This window comes from Notolepis coatsorum (genome assembly GCF_963971535.1).
Source record: "Notolepis coatsorum genome assembly, chromosome: 17".
NCBI classification, from domain to species: domain Eukaryota; kingdom Metazoa; phylum Chordata; class Actinopteri; order Aulopiformes; family Paralepididae; genus Notolepis; species Notolepis coatsorum.
Genome location: NC_140181.1, coordinates 96,796,117 through 96,809,453, shown reverse-complemented (window position 1 = coordinate 96,809,453; position 13,337 = coordinate 96,796,117). Strand labels below are relative to the sequence as shown.

The 13,337-nt window shown below is 43.9% G+C and overlaps 1 protein-coding gene across 1 annotated transcript in view; it reads left to right on the top strand.

The window, feature by feature from the left end:
• The window catches only part of LOC311243577 (acid-sensing ion channel 1-like), a gene marked incomplete at its 3' end in the record, with an annotated part of 214,241 nt that extends 207,861 nt beyond the window's left edge, over positions 1 to 6,380 (top strand). The window contains exons 7-10 of the mRNA XM_084332848.1: positions 2,587 to 2,740; positions 2,931 to 3,022; positions 4,369 to 4,448; positions 6,255 to 6,380. Of these exons, the coding sequence (XP_084188974.1) occupies positions 2,587 to 2,740; positions 2,931 to 3,022; positions 4,369 to 4,448; positions 6,255 to 6,380 (452 nt within the window). The remainder of the gene's footprint in view (positions 1 to 2,586; positions 2,741 to 2,930; positions 3,023 to 4,368; positions 4,449 to 6,254) is intronic.
• Between the last annotated feature and the right edge of the window lie 6,957 nt (positions 6,381 to 13,337).

Here is a 13,337-nt window from a genome sequence, read left to right as displayed (position 1 = left end):
GGCAGGTTACTCACCCCCTCCACGGGATTTCCATCTATGGTCTTGATATTCGCCCGGGCCTGCGTTAGGTTTGGGTCTTCCAGCTGGGCCGTTCCGAACTGACCCGCCAGGTCCCTCCCCACCTCGTCCGCCTGGGGGAACTCCGCAAAGGGGTCCTCGTCACTGTTATCCGTCTCGGGGCCCGCTTGGGGCGCTGGCGCGTCGTCACCCACACCTGATGCCGTCTCTGTCTCACTCCCCGGTATATCCAGGGGTTCCGGCGCGTCGTCACCTACATCTGAGGCCGTCTCAGTCTCACTCCCCGTTACGTTCAGAGCACACACCTTCGGCTGACGTAACCCTTTCTTCTTCCTCGGTTTACCCGTAGAGGGTGGGGTGCGCGGGGAGATGACGGCTGAGCACAGCTGGCGATACAGGGGGCAGTCTCGACCAATCAGCAGCGCTACCGGCAGGTTAGGTATGACGCCGGCTGTCATCGAGCAGGCCCCCTTGGTGGTTGTCAGGGTGATCGGCGCTGTAGGATACAACTTTGTGTCCCCGTGCACACAGGACACTGACACTTGCGGAGCCTCTGCGTCGCAGTGTGCCAAATGAGGCTGAACCAGCGTTATGGCACTACCCGAGTCCAGGAGCGCTACGGCATCTTTGTCGTTGACGCGCACGGGTAAAAGTGTCGCCGATGTTTCCTTATGGGCCCAACAGGCTGCGCCATAGTTGCACGTCTTTCCGCGGGGGTCTGAAGCTGCCGCCGATGGCATGGACACATCCCGGCCTGGGCAGTTCCACGAGAGATGCCCGGGCTCGCCGCAGTCGTAGCAGCGTCTTTGGTCCTGGTCGAACAGCGGTCTTCTTCGGGGTAGTTCGGGCTCACCTGCGTTCCCTACCCGGCCCCTTGGGCTGGGCTCGTCGGGACCCCTCCTTGTTCTCGGCCGCTCTGGCTTTTCCCCTCGCCCCCCTTTGAGTAACTCCCGCGTTACCTGGTGGGCCTCCACAATATTCACCAGCTGCTCCACGGAGCGGGGGTCCGCTTGACTCGCCTGCTTCTTCGAGTCATAGGGGAGGGCTCTGACAAAGCGGTCCATAACAATCCGTTCCAAAACCGTGGGCCCTCCGGGGTCGGTCATTAGCCAGGCTCGGCTTGTGCGGACCAGGTCGTGCATCTGGGAGCGCGGGGAGGCCTGTGCGTCATACACCCAGTCATGGAACCGCTGCGCGCGGGACTGCAGACTATGGCCGTACCGGGACAGAATTTCCTGCTTTAGCCGAGTGTAGTTCCCGGCTTGCTCCGGTGGCAGGTCCTGGTAGGCCTTTTGTGCATTACCCGACAGGAAGGGGGCCAGCAGTCCCCCCCAGTCGTCTTCGGGCCAGCCCTCCCGGCCGGCGGTGCGCTCAAACGCCAGGAGATAGGCTTCTATATCCTCCTGCTCCGTCAGCTTGGGGATGAAGCGCCCGGGGTTAGGCCGCGTCCCGGCGGCCCCTTCCTCCTGCCGGTGAGCGGCCATCCGCTGGAGCTCCGCGTGGATCATCCCCGTCTGTTTCCTCTGTTCGTGCAGGGCCTCTTCGTGCCGGGTCTGTTGTTCCATGCTCGCCTGTACAAGCTGCTGCACCAGCGCGTCCATGCTTTTTCCGTTATTAAATTTATATATATATATATATATATATATTTTTTTTTTTTTTTTATTTCTTTTATTCTATTCTGATAAAGTCTATTGTTGTTTATTCTGCACCCCTGATTGCCAGTAGACTATGCCCGCATTCTCCACCACTGTGGCAATTCCAGGTGTAGGGGTGGCAGAATAAACAACACACAGACAGGTTGCAGTTCCCAAAATCATACTCTTTATTTTCTTAATCAAATAATAACGGTTTGCTGTCGGCCGGGCGGCGTCTCCGCTCTGTGGCCTTTTGCCTTGCGCTGCTACGGGGGACTGAGAGGAGGCTCCTCGGCTCCATTAAGTCCCCCCTCTCCAACAGGCGCACCGCGCCGTGATTCGCTAATCAGGTAATCACTCTGATGGGTATTTAGTGACAGGTGCGTCCGGAAGCGGACGCCCAAACATGGGCAGCGCCCAGCCATTGGGTCGCCACATAGCGCCCATCAATCACCAAGCCCAGGGGTGGCTTGGGGTTGCCACAATATACACACACGTGCCAATGGCCATACACACTGGCACAGACAAATATACACACACACACACACAGACAAATATACACACACTCGCACAGACAAATATACACACACTCTCACAGACAAATATACACACACACACAGACAAATATACACACACACACAAATATAGACAGTACACACGCAGACACACACACATGCACACGCACGTACATACACACGCATACAGACATATACACGCAGATACAGATATACAGTATACACACACACACATACATTACACACACAGACATATATACACAGTGCACACACACACACACACACAAACACAGACATACACACTCGCACAGAGAAATACACACACACACACACACACTGTCTCATGAATTCTATAAGTGATCAGGCTGATCTAAAAACAACATATATTCTAAAAGAGATCCTCTGCTCTTTGCCCTCAGACTTCCTGGTGGAGAGAGACAATGACTTCTGTGTGTGTGAGACTCCGTGCAACATGACTCGATTCAGCAAAGAACTGTCCTTCGTCAAGATCCCCAGCAAGGCCTCTGCTAAGTATCTAGCCAAGAAATACAACAAGTCCGAGCAGTACATCGCGTGAGTCTTAACCTGCCTGATATAAATCTGTCATATTTATTACATTTGATCCATTTGATTCCAGATTTTGCTGTCATGGATTATTGCAAGATTCATCCTCAAAGTGTCCTTGATAGATTCTCCATATTCGAGATGGTAAAGTCACAGTAGGCTAAATATATATAACTTGTCATGATCTTTCTGTCAACAGGGACAACATCCTGGTTTTGGATATCTTCTTTGAGGCCCTAAACTATGAGACTATTGAACAGAAGAAGGCTTACGAAGTAGCTGGACTTCTAGGTACTGTATATCTACGCTGATGAGACACTGTATATGTATTATCTTCTAGGTGCTGTATATCTATTATCTTCTAGGTGCTGTATATCTATTATCTTCTAGGTACTTTATATCTTATCTTATAGTTACTGTATATCTATTATCTTCTAGTTACTGTATATCTATTATCTTCTAGGTACTTTATATATATTATCTTCTAGGTGCTGTATATCTATTATCTTCTAGGTACTTTATATCTATTATCTTCTAGTTACTGTATATCTATTATCTTCTAGGTACTTTATATCTATTATCTTCTAGGTACTTTATATCTATTATCTTCTAGTTACTTTATATCTATTATCTTCTAGGTACTTTATATCTATTATCTTCTAGGTGCTGTATATCTATTATCTTCTAGGTACTTTATATCTATTATCTTCTAGTTACTGTATATCTATTATCTTCTAGGTACTTTATATCTATTATCTTCTAGGTACTGTATCTATTATCTTCTAGGTACTGTATCTATTATATTCTAGGTGGTGTATATATATGATCTTCTAGGTACTGTATCTATTATCTTCTAGGTACTGTATATCTATTATCTTCTAGGTACTGTATATATATTATCTTCTACTGTATATCTATGATCTTCTAGGTGTTGTATATCTATTATATTCTAGGTGGTGTATATCTATTATCTTCTAGGTACTGTATCTATTATCTTCTAGGTACTGTATCTATTATCTTCTAGGTACTGTATCTATTATCTTCTAGGTACTGTATCTATTATCTTCTAGGTACTGTATATCTATTATCTTCTAATTACTGTATATATATTATCTTCTAGGTGGTGTATATCTACGCTGATGAGGGACACTACTTTCATTCTAAAGACGTGCGATTGTCTTTTATGGACCACTTGATTGGTTGTGTGTAGGGATGTCCGATATTATCGGCCTACCGATATTATCGGCCGATATCGGCATTAGAATGTGATATCGGAAAATATCGGCATATATTTTTTTTTATTCTTATTTTTTTTACATTTCTATAACCTTTATTTACCCAGGCAAGCAAGTAAGAACAAATTCTGATTTTATTTATTGTCAAAAGTATGCATAATGTTGTGTTAATTCCACAACAAGAGATATGTAATGTTAATTACCTGAAATTATTCCATTTTTGGGGAGGGGGGAAATCCTGCATATATCGGTATCGGTTGATATCGGTTGATATCGGTATCGGAAATTAAGAGTTGGACAATATCGGTATATCGGTATCGGTAAAAAAGCCAATATCGAGCATCCCTAGTTGTGTGTTTTATTATGAAGTATGTCTCTGATGAGCCTGTGTTTGTCTCCCAGGTGATATCGGTGGTCAGATGGGACTTTTTATAGGAGCGAGCATCCTCACCGTTCTGGAGCTGTTCGACTACATCTATGAGGTGATGATGGGGACATGCTGAGGAAACACGTTATAGGAGGACATAGACGTAATTATGTTGCATTTGACAAGAGAAACAGGTCAGCTCAGCAGTAAGCGCACAAGCCACAATAGAGCACTAGTCATATAAAGTTAAAAAGATAAAGAAAATGTATATATATACATACACAGACAGAATGGTATGAGGTAAATAACTATAGCACTATATACATAATATGAAAAGGGGATTTGTGTGAAAGAGTGTATGCAACAGTTTTGCACATCGGTGTGTAGCAGCCCAGGCTCAATAGCAGCAGTCGTGGTTTGATGATGAGTTGAGAAGCCTGGTGGTCTCTGGTGGTGGTGCATGCAGCCAGAGGTTAACGATCAGTCTATATGCTGGGTGGATCAGTCTATGTGCTGGGTGGATCAGTCTACGTGCTGGGTGGATCAGTCTGCGTGCTGGGTGGATCAGTCTGCGTGCTGGGTGGACCGGTCTACGTGTGCTGGGTGGATCAGTCTATACGTGCTGGGTGGATCAGACTACGTGCTGGGTGGATCAGTCTATACGTGCTGGGTGGATCAGTCTATACGTGCTGGGTGGACCAGACTACGTGCTGGGTGGATCAGTCTATACGTGCTGGGTGGACCAGACTATGTGCTGGGTGGATCAGTCTATACGTGCTGGGTGGATCAGTCTGGGTGCTGGGTGGATCAGTCTGGGTGCTGGGTGGACCAGACTACGTGCTGGGTGGATCAGTCTATACGTGCTGGGTGGACCAGACTACGTGCTGGGTGGATCAGTCTTGGTGCTGGGTGGACCAGACTACGTGCTGGGTGGATCAGTCTGGGTGCTGGGTGGACCAGACTACGTGCTGGGTGGATCAGTCTATACATGCTGGGTGGATCAGACTACGTGCTGGGTGGATCAGTCTGGGTGCTGGGTGGACCAGACTACGTGCTGGGTGGATCAGTCTATACGTGCTGGGTGGACCAGACTACGTGCTGGGTGGATCAGTCTATACGTGCTGGGTGGACCAGACTACGTGCTGGGTGGATCAGTCTGGGTGCTGGGTGGATCAGACTACGTGCTGGGTGGATCAGTCTATACGTGCTGGGTGGACCAGACTACGTGCTGGGTGGATCAGTCTATACGTGCTGGGTGGATCAGACTACGTGCTGGGTGGATCAGTCTATACGTGCTGGGTGGATCAGTCTATACGTGCTGGGTGGACCAGACTACGTGCTGGGTGGATCAGTCTATACGTGCTGGGTGGATCAGACTACGTGTTGGGTGGCTATATTCTGAAAGCAGAATAATTTTCATATGGATTGTTTTTCCTCCACGTAATAATAATAATTCATTGCATTTATATAGGGCTTTTCTAGACACTCAAAGCGCTCCACACAATGTAGGGTGGAAATTGCCTCCTTCACCACCACTGGTAGCACCCAACCTTGGGCTATGCAGGCTCAATGGCTGCCATACACTGGCACCCGGCACACATCACACTACACAATGGCTGAACGGCTCAGGAGACGGGGATTGATATCAGCCAATTAAGGGGGAGGGTGGCCTTGATGTCAGAGACCTGAATGGATATTTGGCCAGGAACGTCGGGGAACCCCCTACTCTTCTTTAACAACCGAGATTCAGTCAGGACCTCGGTTTATAATGTTGTGTCGAGCGTCTGCTTTGACAAAAACTCAGATCAGAACCCCAATCAAGGGGTTCTAAAGGGACTAATCGCACGGCTTCCCATCCTTTCCCACCAGAATTATCCAAGTTATTGACCGCCGTGACTTAAACTACTTTCCTTCCTCTCAGGTGATGAAGCACAAGCTGTGCCGCTGCTCCGATAAGAAACACAAGCAGAACAACAACAACAACAACGACCAGGGCACTGTCCTGAGCCTGGACGACGTCAAGTGTCACGTCAGTAACTTTCACTGAACTTCTCCCGCTGCGGGGAGGAGGAGGAGGAGGGAGCAGCCACACTCCGTCGTCATCTCCAAGTGAAGCCATTCGGTGGACATCGTTCATTGCATCGAGCCGGGTTGAACAAAGAGGATTTGTTCTCATACTCTGTACCCGGTTCCCACAGACATCTGGCCGACCTGAGTCCAACTGATGTTGCGTTATGTACTGTAGTGAAGACTTTCCCGGAAACGCTGGAAATGCTGTTAGGCGCGTGTTTAACGATTTGTTAACCTCTTAACAGGTGGGCCAAAAAGTGGCCATTTTTGTTTTTGAGGACTGCATACTTTTTTTGCAAAGCTTAGCTTTATACTTTTAGCACATGCATGAGCCTGGTCTCTTTTGAAAGATCACTTTTAGTGCTAATGAAATAGAGTAACAGAGGTTTGAACTTGAGTTGAACTTGAACTTGTGTACTCACATTTCTCTTTAGTGGTTGCCAGATTCCTGTTTTTAAGTTCCAGCATAGAGGTATGAGCTGGAAAACACTGCGGTTCCATAGTCTGAAGTCTTACAGTATGTAGTACAGGTAAACCTTTTTTTAAATCCACTACTTCCCCCACTTGCACCCCCCCCACATGGGGTATCGTTGGAAGCGGACGCTCGTTGGCTACAACGCTGATCATTTTCACCATCAGCGGTGAATGTTCAGTTCTAGAGCATATACAGTCAGATGTGGTCATTTGATGCCCGGCCTGTAAAAAGACGCTCGCCTGATATATCATCATGTAACTCGAGAACCGAGGCACGCAATTGGTAGAGTGAGGTGGAGTTCGAAAGGCGGCAAATTCAACTTTCGAACGCTATATTACATGATTGGCGGAAAATGCAGCCCCGACCCAGCCACCTGTGTTGTATACTAAAATGTGCATTTGAAATCCTCATTATTCTCTTTAAACAATGTTGAAATAACATCAGTGTCAGAAAAATGCTCATTTTGACAGATTTTTTGGGCCATCGTTTGGATGTCCTGGCCAATTAGATGGCAAGTGGACTTCAAAATGGTTGCAGGGTCAAGGCTTGAATGGGAAGGACAGTGCAGTGGCTACAGATAGGAGTGTAGCTACACATACAGAAGCTATGAATTTCTTATGATTTTACGTTGTATGATGTGTAAAGAATGTGCATGATTGTAAGTCGTCCAGCTGAGCTCGACGGTTCTTTGCTGATTTTCTTTTCAAAGTTTAGTTTAACTTGTCGTTTTGTGTCCCCTACTCACCAGATAACCATTTCCCATGTAGATGGAAGAGCGTTAATAGTAGCCTGAGATGTCAAGCTGCCATGTGGCTGCTGTGATGTGTCAGGTTATATGTTAATAGGTGCCTTGCACCACATTCCTCATACTCTGCCAATATGCTACCTCATCATGCTCATCACCAACATTCTACTTCAGCCAATCGGAAAGGAAACAGCAAAGTGGAGAATTTACCTCTCTCAAACCATGCCCCTCTTTTCCTTGATCCTCCAATCACAACCGTTGCTTCCCTTGGACCAAACGTTGTGATTGAAGGATGAAGAAAAAAGAGAGGTTTGAGAGAGGTCAATTCCACATACTGTAGATTAAGCAGCAATGATATAATCTATACATCATCAATGTCTGAGAGGATTTTTTGTGAAATGCATAAAGCAGTAGCATGAGTATGTCTTAAAAAGGATGGATGAACAACGAAAGATCCCCTGTAGCACATACACCTGATCATTCCTTCAACGGCTCTTCTCTTCTGGCCTCCCAGGTGCTATAGGACAGACTTGTGATCCATTGCTTTGGCCTTCGATGACAATCATTATTATACAGATCAGATCACAATAATAAAAATGGTTTTAAAAATGCAACTCCAATTGTCACAGATATGAAACGGAACGTGAGGCATTGCTTCACGAGAATGTAATGTGGGATACGTGTAAACATAATGATGTATCTTTGGGGATGTGAGATGTGGAATAATCTGCTTCCCATCTAGATGTTTCCTTGAATGTTCATCTTCAGGGCTCCTAGTGGGTTGCATGTGACCTATGGGCTTTGTAGTCCATCAGTGAGCAGTATATTGGCATGTTTGTCTGTATGTTTCATCATTTGTCTATGTGTAGGTTTGTGTATTATGAGCTTGTACAGTATGTGTGTGTGTGCGTGCCTGTGTGCAATATCACATGGACAATGTGTGTGTGTGATTATGGGTGTGTGCACGTGTTTGTACGTGCATACCGTATTGCTAAAAACACATACACCACATTGTCAAGTTGCTAAAGATTCTATTTAAAATTGCGCCCATATCCAATACACTGTATCTTTTAAAAGGTAGTCGGTAGCAAGGGAAGAGTTTGGTAAAGGTTTAGTCTGTGCACGTTTATGAGTTTGTTCCATTTACTAGTTGTGTGAAGGTATCTATATAAGATGGTGTCTACAAAACAAAATGAATGCTCTCCGTGACCAAGGTAATAACACCCTACGATTTAGTTACTGAGGATAAAATATTGATGGTTGGAGATCTGTCTTACTGTATCTTACTGAAATGGAGTGACTTTTTACTCGTGAAAAAAAAGAAGTGTGTCTTGCTGTCTAGTGTTATTATCAAGCACAACAGTATCGACTGTAAAACAATGTAAATAGTGCAAGGACTATGGTTAATGATCTTATTGTGATTGCATAGTCTTGTCTGTCTTTTGTTGTTGTAACTACTTATTGTAGACTATATTGTACCGTAGCCTATGTGATTTTTTTTTCTATAAATATGATGCCTACAGTTTACATGTTTTCAAATGTTTTATTTATCTAAAATAACAATACAAATATTTATAAGCCAACAATAAAGTATGAGGCCATTTGATTTTTGTCTATATTTCTTATGAAAAGTGTTAATGCTTTGATATTTGTGTGTTCTTCCATTCAGGGGTGTAGCTCCAGATTCTGGGCCCCCTGAAAGAATGTATTTGTAGGCCCCCAGTGAATGCGAGCGCGCGTAAGCGCGCAAGCAGAATTTTTTTGTGCCATTTTTTTATTGATGAAAATGCATAATATGGTTTTTACCTATACATTCGGATCAGCAGTTCAGCACCTGCACTGTTGGTGGGTGAGCCTAGTAAAGGATGTCGCATTGCGTTCATCTTCAATGAATGGACCAATGCAATAGTCTACCAAAGCCCCCCCCTCTCTCTCTATATATCTCACACACACACACACACACACACACACACACACACACACACTTCAGAAACAAACATAGTATCAATGAGAGCATCAATAATACACCTGAGTGATGTCTAGTAAAAAAAAAAAATGTTGGGGCCCCCCCCAGTGCTGGGCCCTTGGAATCATCCTAAGCTACCCCCCCCCCCCCCAGCTACGCCCCTGCTTCCATTACTTGATGTGGTGTTTCTCTGACATGTCAATTCTCCACTTGCACAACAAGGTGGGGTACTTGCACAAACAACTTTATCGTCACTTATTTCTTTTTGAATTACTTTTAAAAATTATTTAATAAGCAAACGTTTGTAAAGTGTGTTTGTCAGCAGGGTCTTTTAACTCTTTCTCTGCCACGCTGGGAACGGGATATGGCTATGTGCTGCCATGCATTATTAAACCAATGGGGGCGGTCACCTTGTTTGCAGAGCTATAACTATATTCTATATTATAGCTATATGGATGCAATACTATGGCCCATTTGACATCAAGTATCTATCGTTCAAGTGTGAAAAATAAATAATTTCTCCATCCATACGTTCCCGTTTTATACCGTGGTGAATATAAGTATGGTTTTAGAGCGCTTTAGGGTAATTCCTCAGAGGCTAGTAATAGCCCGATACGTGTATTATATTAAATCCATTGGCATTTCGTCCCTACACACGCCACACTTAAAAATTCAAATGCATATGATCGGTATTATGTTCCATCATGAATGCATGATTAATAACGGCATTCGTTAGTACAACCCCATATGCTGATCAGGGAGATGGCTATGAAAACAAGGCACAATCAAGCTGAAATCTACGTTAAATTGCTCTTACCTGTGGCCGGTGGGATTCCAAAAAGAATATTCCAATTATTTGATTGCCATCTGGTAGATCGTATGTCAATTTGGGCCACGACATAACCCACCACAGCATAATGAATCGGGGGTCCCGAAAACTATTCAATGCGATCGGGTGAAGCCATCTGTCCAGGTTACTAGAAAAGTCCGCCCGGAGGAATTTCATCGACGCACAGCCCCATACACAGTCTCAAAGGAAGTGCAACATCGGCCGCATACCACCAGGCGGCGGTATTGGACTTTTGCGATCTCAGACTCATTCCCTATGGTAAAACAGGCTCCCTGGATGGATAACGATTGGAAATAGCGAATAAAAGAAATAACGATCAAATAACGTATATATACATGGTTGGCGTTCAACGATTGGCGGACAAACACGTATAAAATCGTTGTTGGCAGGGAATGAGTTAAAGTTTTGGGCTGTATTTCATGTACAAAAGTTTACTGTTAGTTAGCCACATTAGCATTTAGCTCTGCATAAATCCAATACAACCAACAGTTTACCAGATTAACAGAAAACGTTCACAACTTTCCAGAATATCAAACGTGGGTCTAACAGATGCCACGTCGATACTAATAGAGTTATATGTCTCATTTTATGCCCCATATCTAACAGATTAATGTATTGTATTTATGCTGAGCTAAATGGTAACTTTTTTTACATGAAAAACTGCAGAAAAACCTTAAAAGACCCCGCTGACAAACACACTTTACACTTTACTCCCCTGACTAAAAGTAGTTTCAAACGAAAACGTCTGGATGTCAGCATGGCTGTGAGTGTGAGTCTTTCACCTTTTATATAGTGTGGAAAAGTGACTATAGATCGGCAGAGAGAGTGCTGATCAACTTGGAATTGGTCTCTCCGTGTTCAGGAGACTCAGGCGTATAAAACGCTATTGGATCATGTCTCCCGCACCCCCACAGCCGTAGCTACAACCACTTAATGTCAAGGCTCTCATCCACATTCATTAATTGTCTCCCCCCGCTCTCTCTCCCATGATTTCAGAATTCTCGAGTTATTCCGTGTCAAAAGGTTATGCTAAATCTAAACGTGACAGAGTCAAAAGAAGATCAACCCAGAAGCTGTTCTCTTGTAAGTCTGAGTTTCTGTCTCATAATATGAGGCCCATATATATGCATATTTTGATGTGAAATGTAAGTTTGATAACTGCAGCAGAAATACCAACGTGAACTTGCTGTTGCAACATGTAGGCCTACACTTGTACTACCATTGAAACACATTTCCTCTGCAACTGTTACGATTCAAGGTAGGAGTTGAGTCCAATAGTAGAAGGTAATAAGGAGACGGAGATGTGTGTAAAGAAGGACAAGAGAAACTAAATAATAACAGCAAAGACAAGAGGTCCCATTTCTTGTCCGTGGCCGACTGCTCGCCGTAGTTCTGTTGAAGATCCGACAACAGACAGAGAAACAAGGGATTACTATAAAGGCAAACTCCCAGCAAACCACATGCAGTAATTAGTGACAACAAACCACAGGTGACAGTCAATCAGTGGTAATTACAGAGAACAGGGTGAAATACTCCAGAATGGCATTATGGTTTCCCCTCCTGAGGACAGAAACCCAGAACGTTACAGCAACTTACACTTACAGGAGTACAGTATGGCTCTATTTCAACAATGTTTTGTTATGAAGCAGCAATCCTGTGGTCTGTATTATGCATTGGTAACATGTTCAATTTGGTCAGAATGTGGAATGACATAACCAGATAAACGCTTGGCAACCTTTAATTACTGGTACTACATGAAATACTCTCTGGAATGTAAATCGTATGAGGAATTCCATGTGAGTAATAAACTGGCCTGTTCAGTTTTTCTTTTCAAGGGTGGGGGCTGGTATCCGTTCCATATCTGAAAATATACGTATTTTGTGGAGTGAACTAAACATTCCCCAATGTGTCTTGAAGAAACTAAAGTGCTGAATTCAGTTCCTCTGGTATTTCTGTCTCTTGTGACGACCATGCACCTCTTTCACAACACGGCCCCCTTTGTTCCAGAGTTACAGTCTGCAGAATGGATCTCACAATGTTCCTTCTGTCATTCTGCTTTTTAATCAGTTAAAGGGGCACTTCAATTTTTTTTTTATTTAGTTTGACAGTTATTGAGAGTAAAGGAGTTTGAATAATGGCCACCAGTGATGTCATTTGATCCTTGTGTTGTGTTAATTTCAACTCCATGACACAGTTTAGTTTTTGGATGTGTGTGAGATTATGTGCAAAATAAATCCGTATTGTTTTTGTTTTGTGAAGTGCACCTTTGATGATTTAGAGTAGCCCCCTACCACACAGCCACAATGCAAAATGCATACATTTCAGAATCGGAATAAGGTATATTTTCCAAGTATAAGTCACACATAAGGGATTTGGCTTACGGCTTGCTCACACAGAGGACAAAAACAACACATCTATAGCTAACATTGTATTGCATTATTTCAGGACTTTAGCATGTCAATTTTATCATGCTTATTTTATGTCTATTTTATTACCTGTTTATTATGTCGATTTTAGTATTATTGCACAATCAAAGCGGGCATGGCCACCCGCATTTTCTGTATGCCCTGGTATGTATGTGACAAATAAACCTCTTGAATCTTGAATCTATAAGAAGTCAAGTTCAAGTTTTCTTTATTTGTCACATATAATGTACATTACAGTGAAATGCTTGGTTCTGTATGAGCCTCCTGAGATTGTGCTTCATACAGTAAAAGGTAAAAAGAATAAAGGCCAAACACTATACAAAATATACAATATACAAAACTAGATTACAAAGTGAAGTACAAATGCAACCTTTTTATTAAAATGCAAACATGAGGTAGGGATGTGCACACCTTTTTGTAATTAATAGATACAAAATATGGTGTAGTGTTGAGTGTTTAACCCTTTCACTGC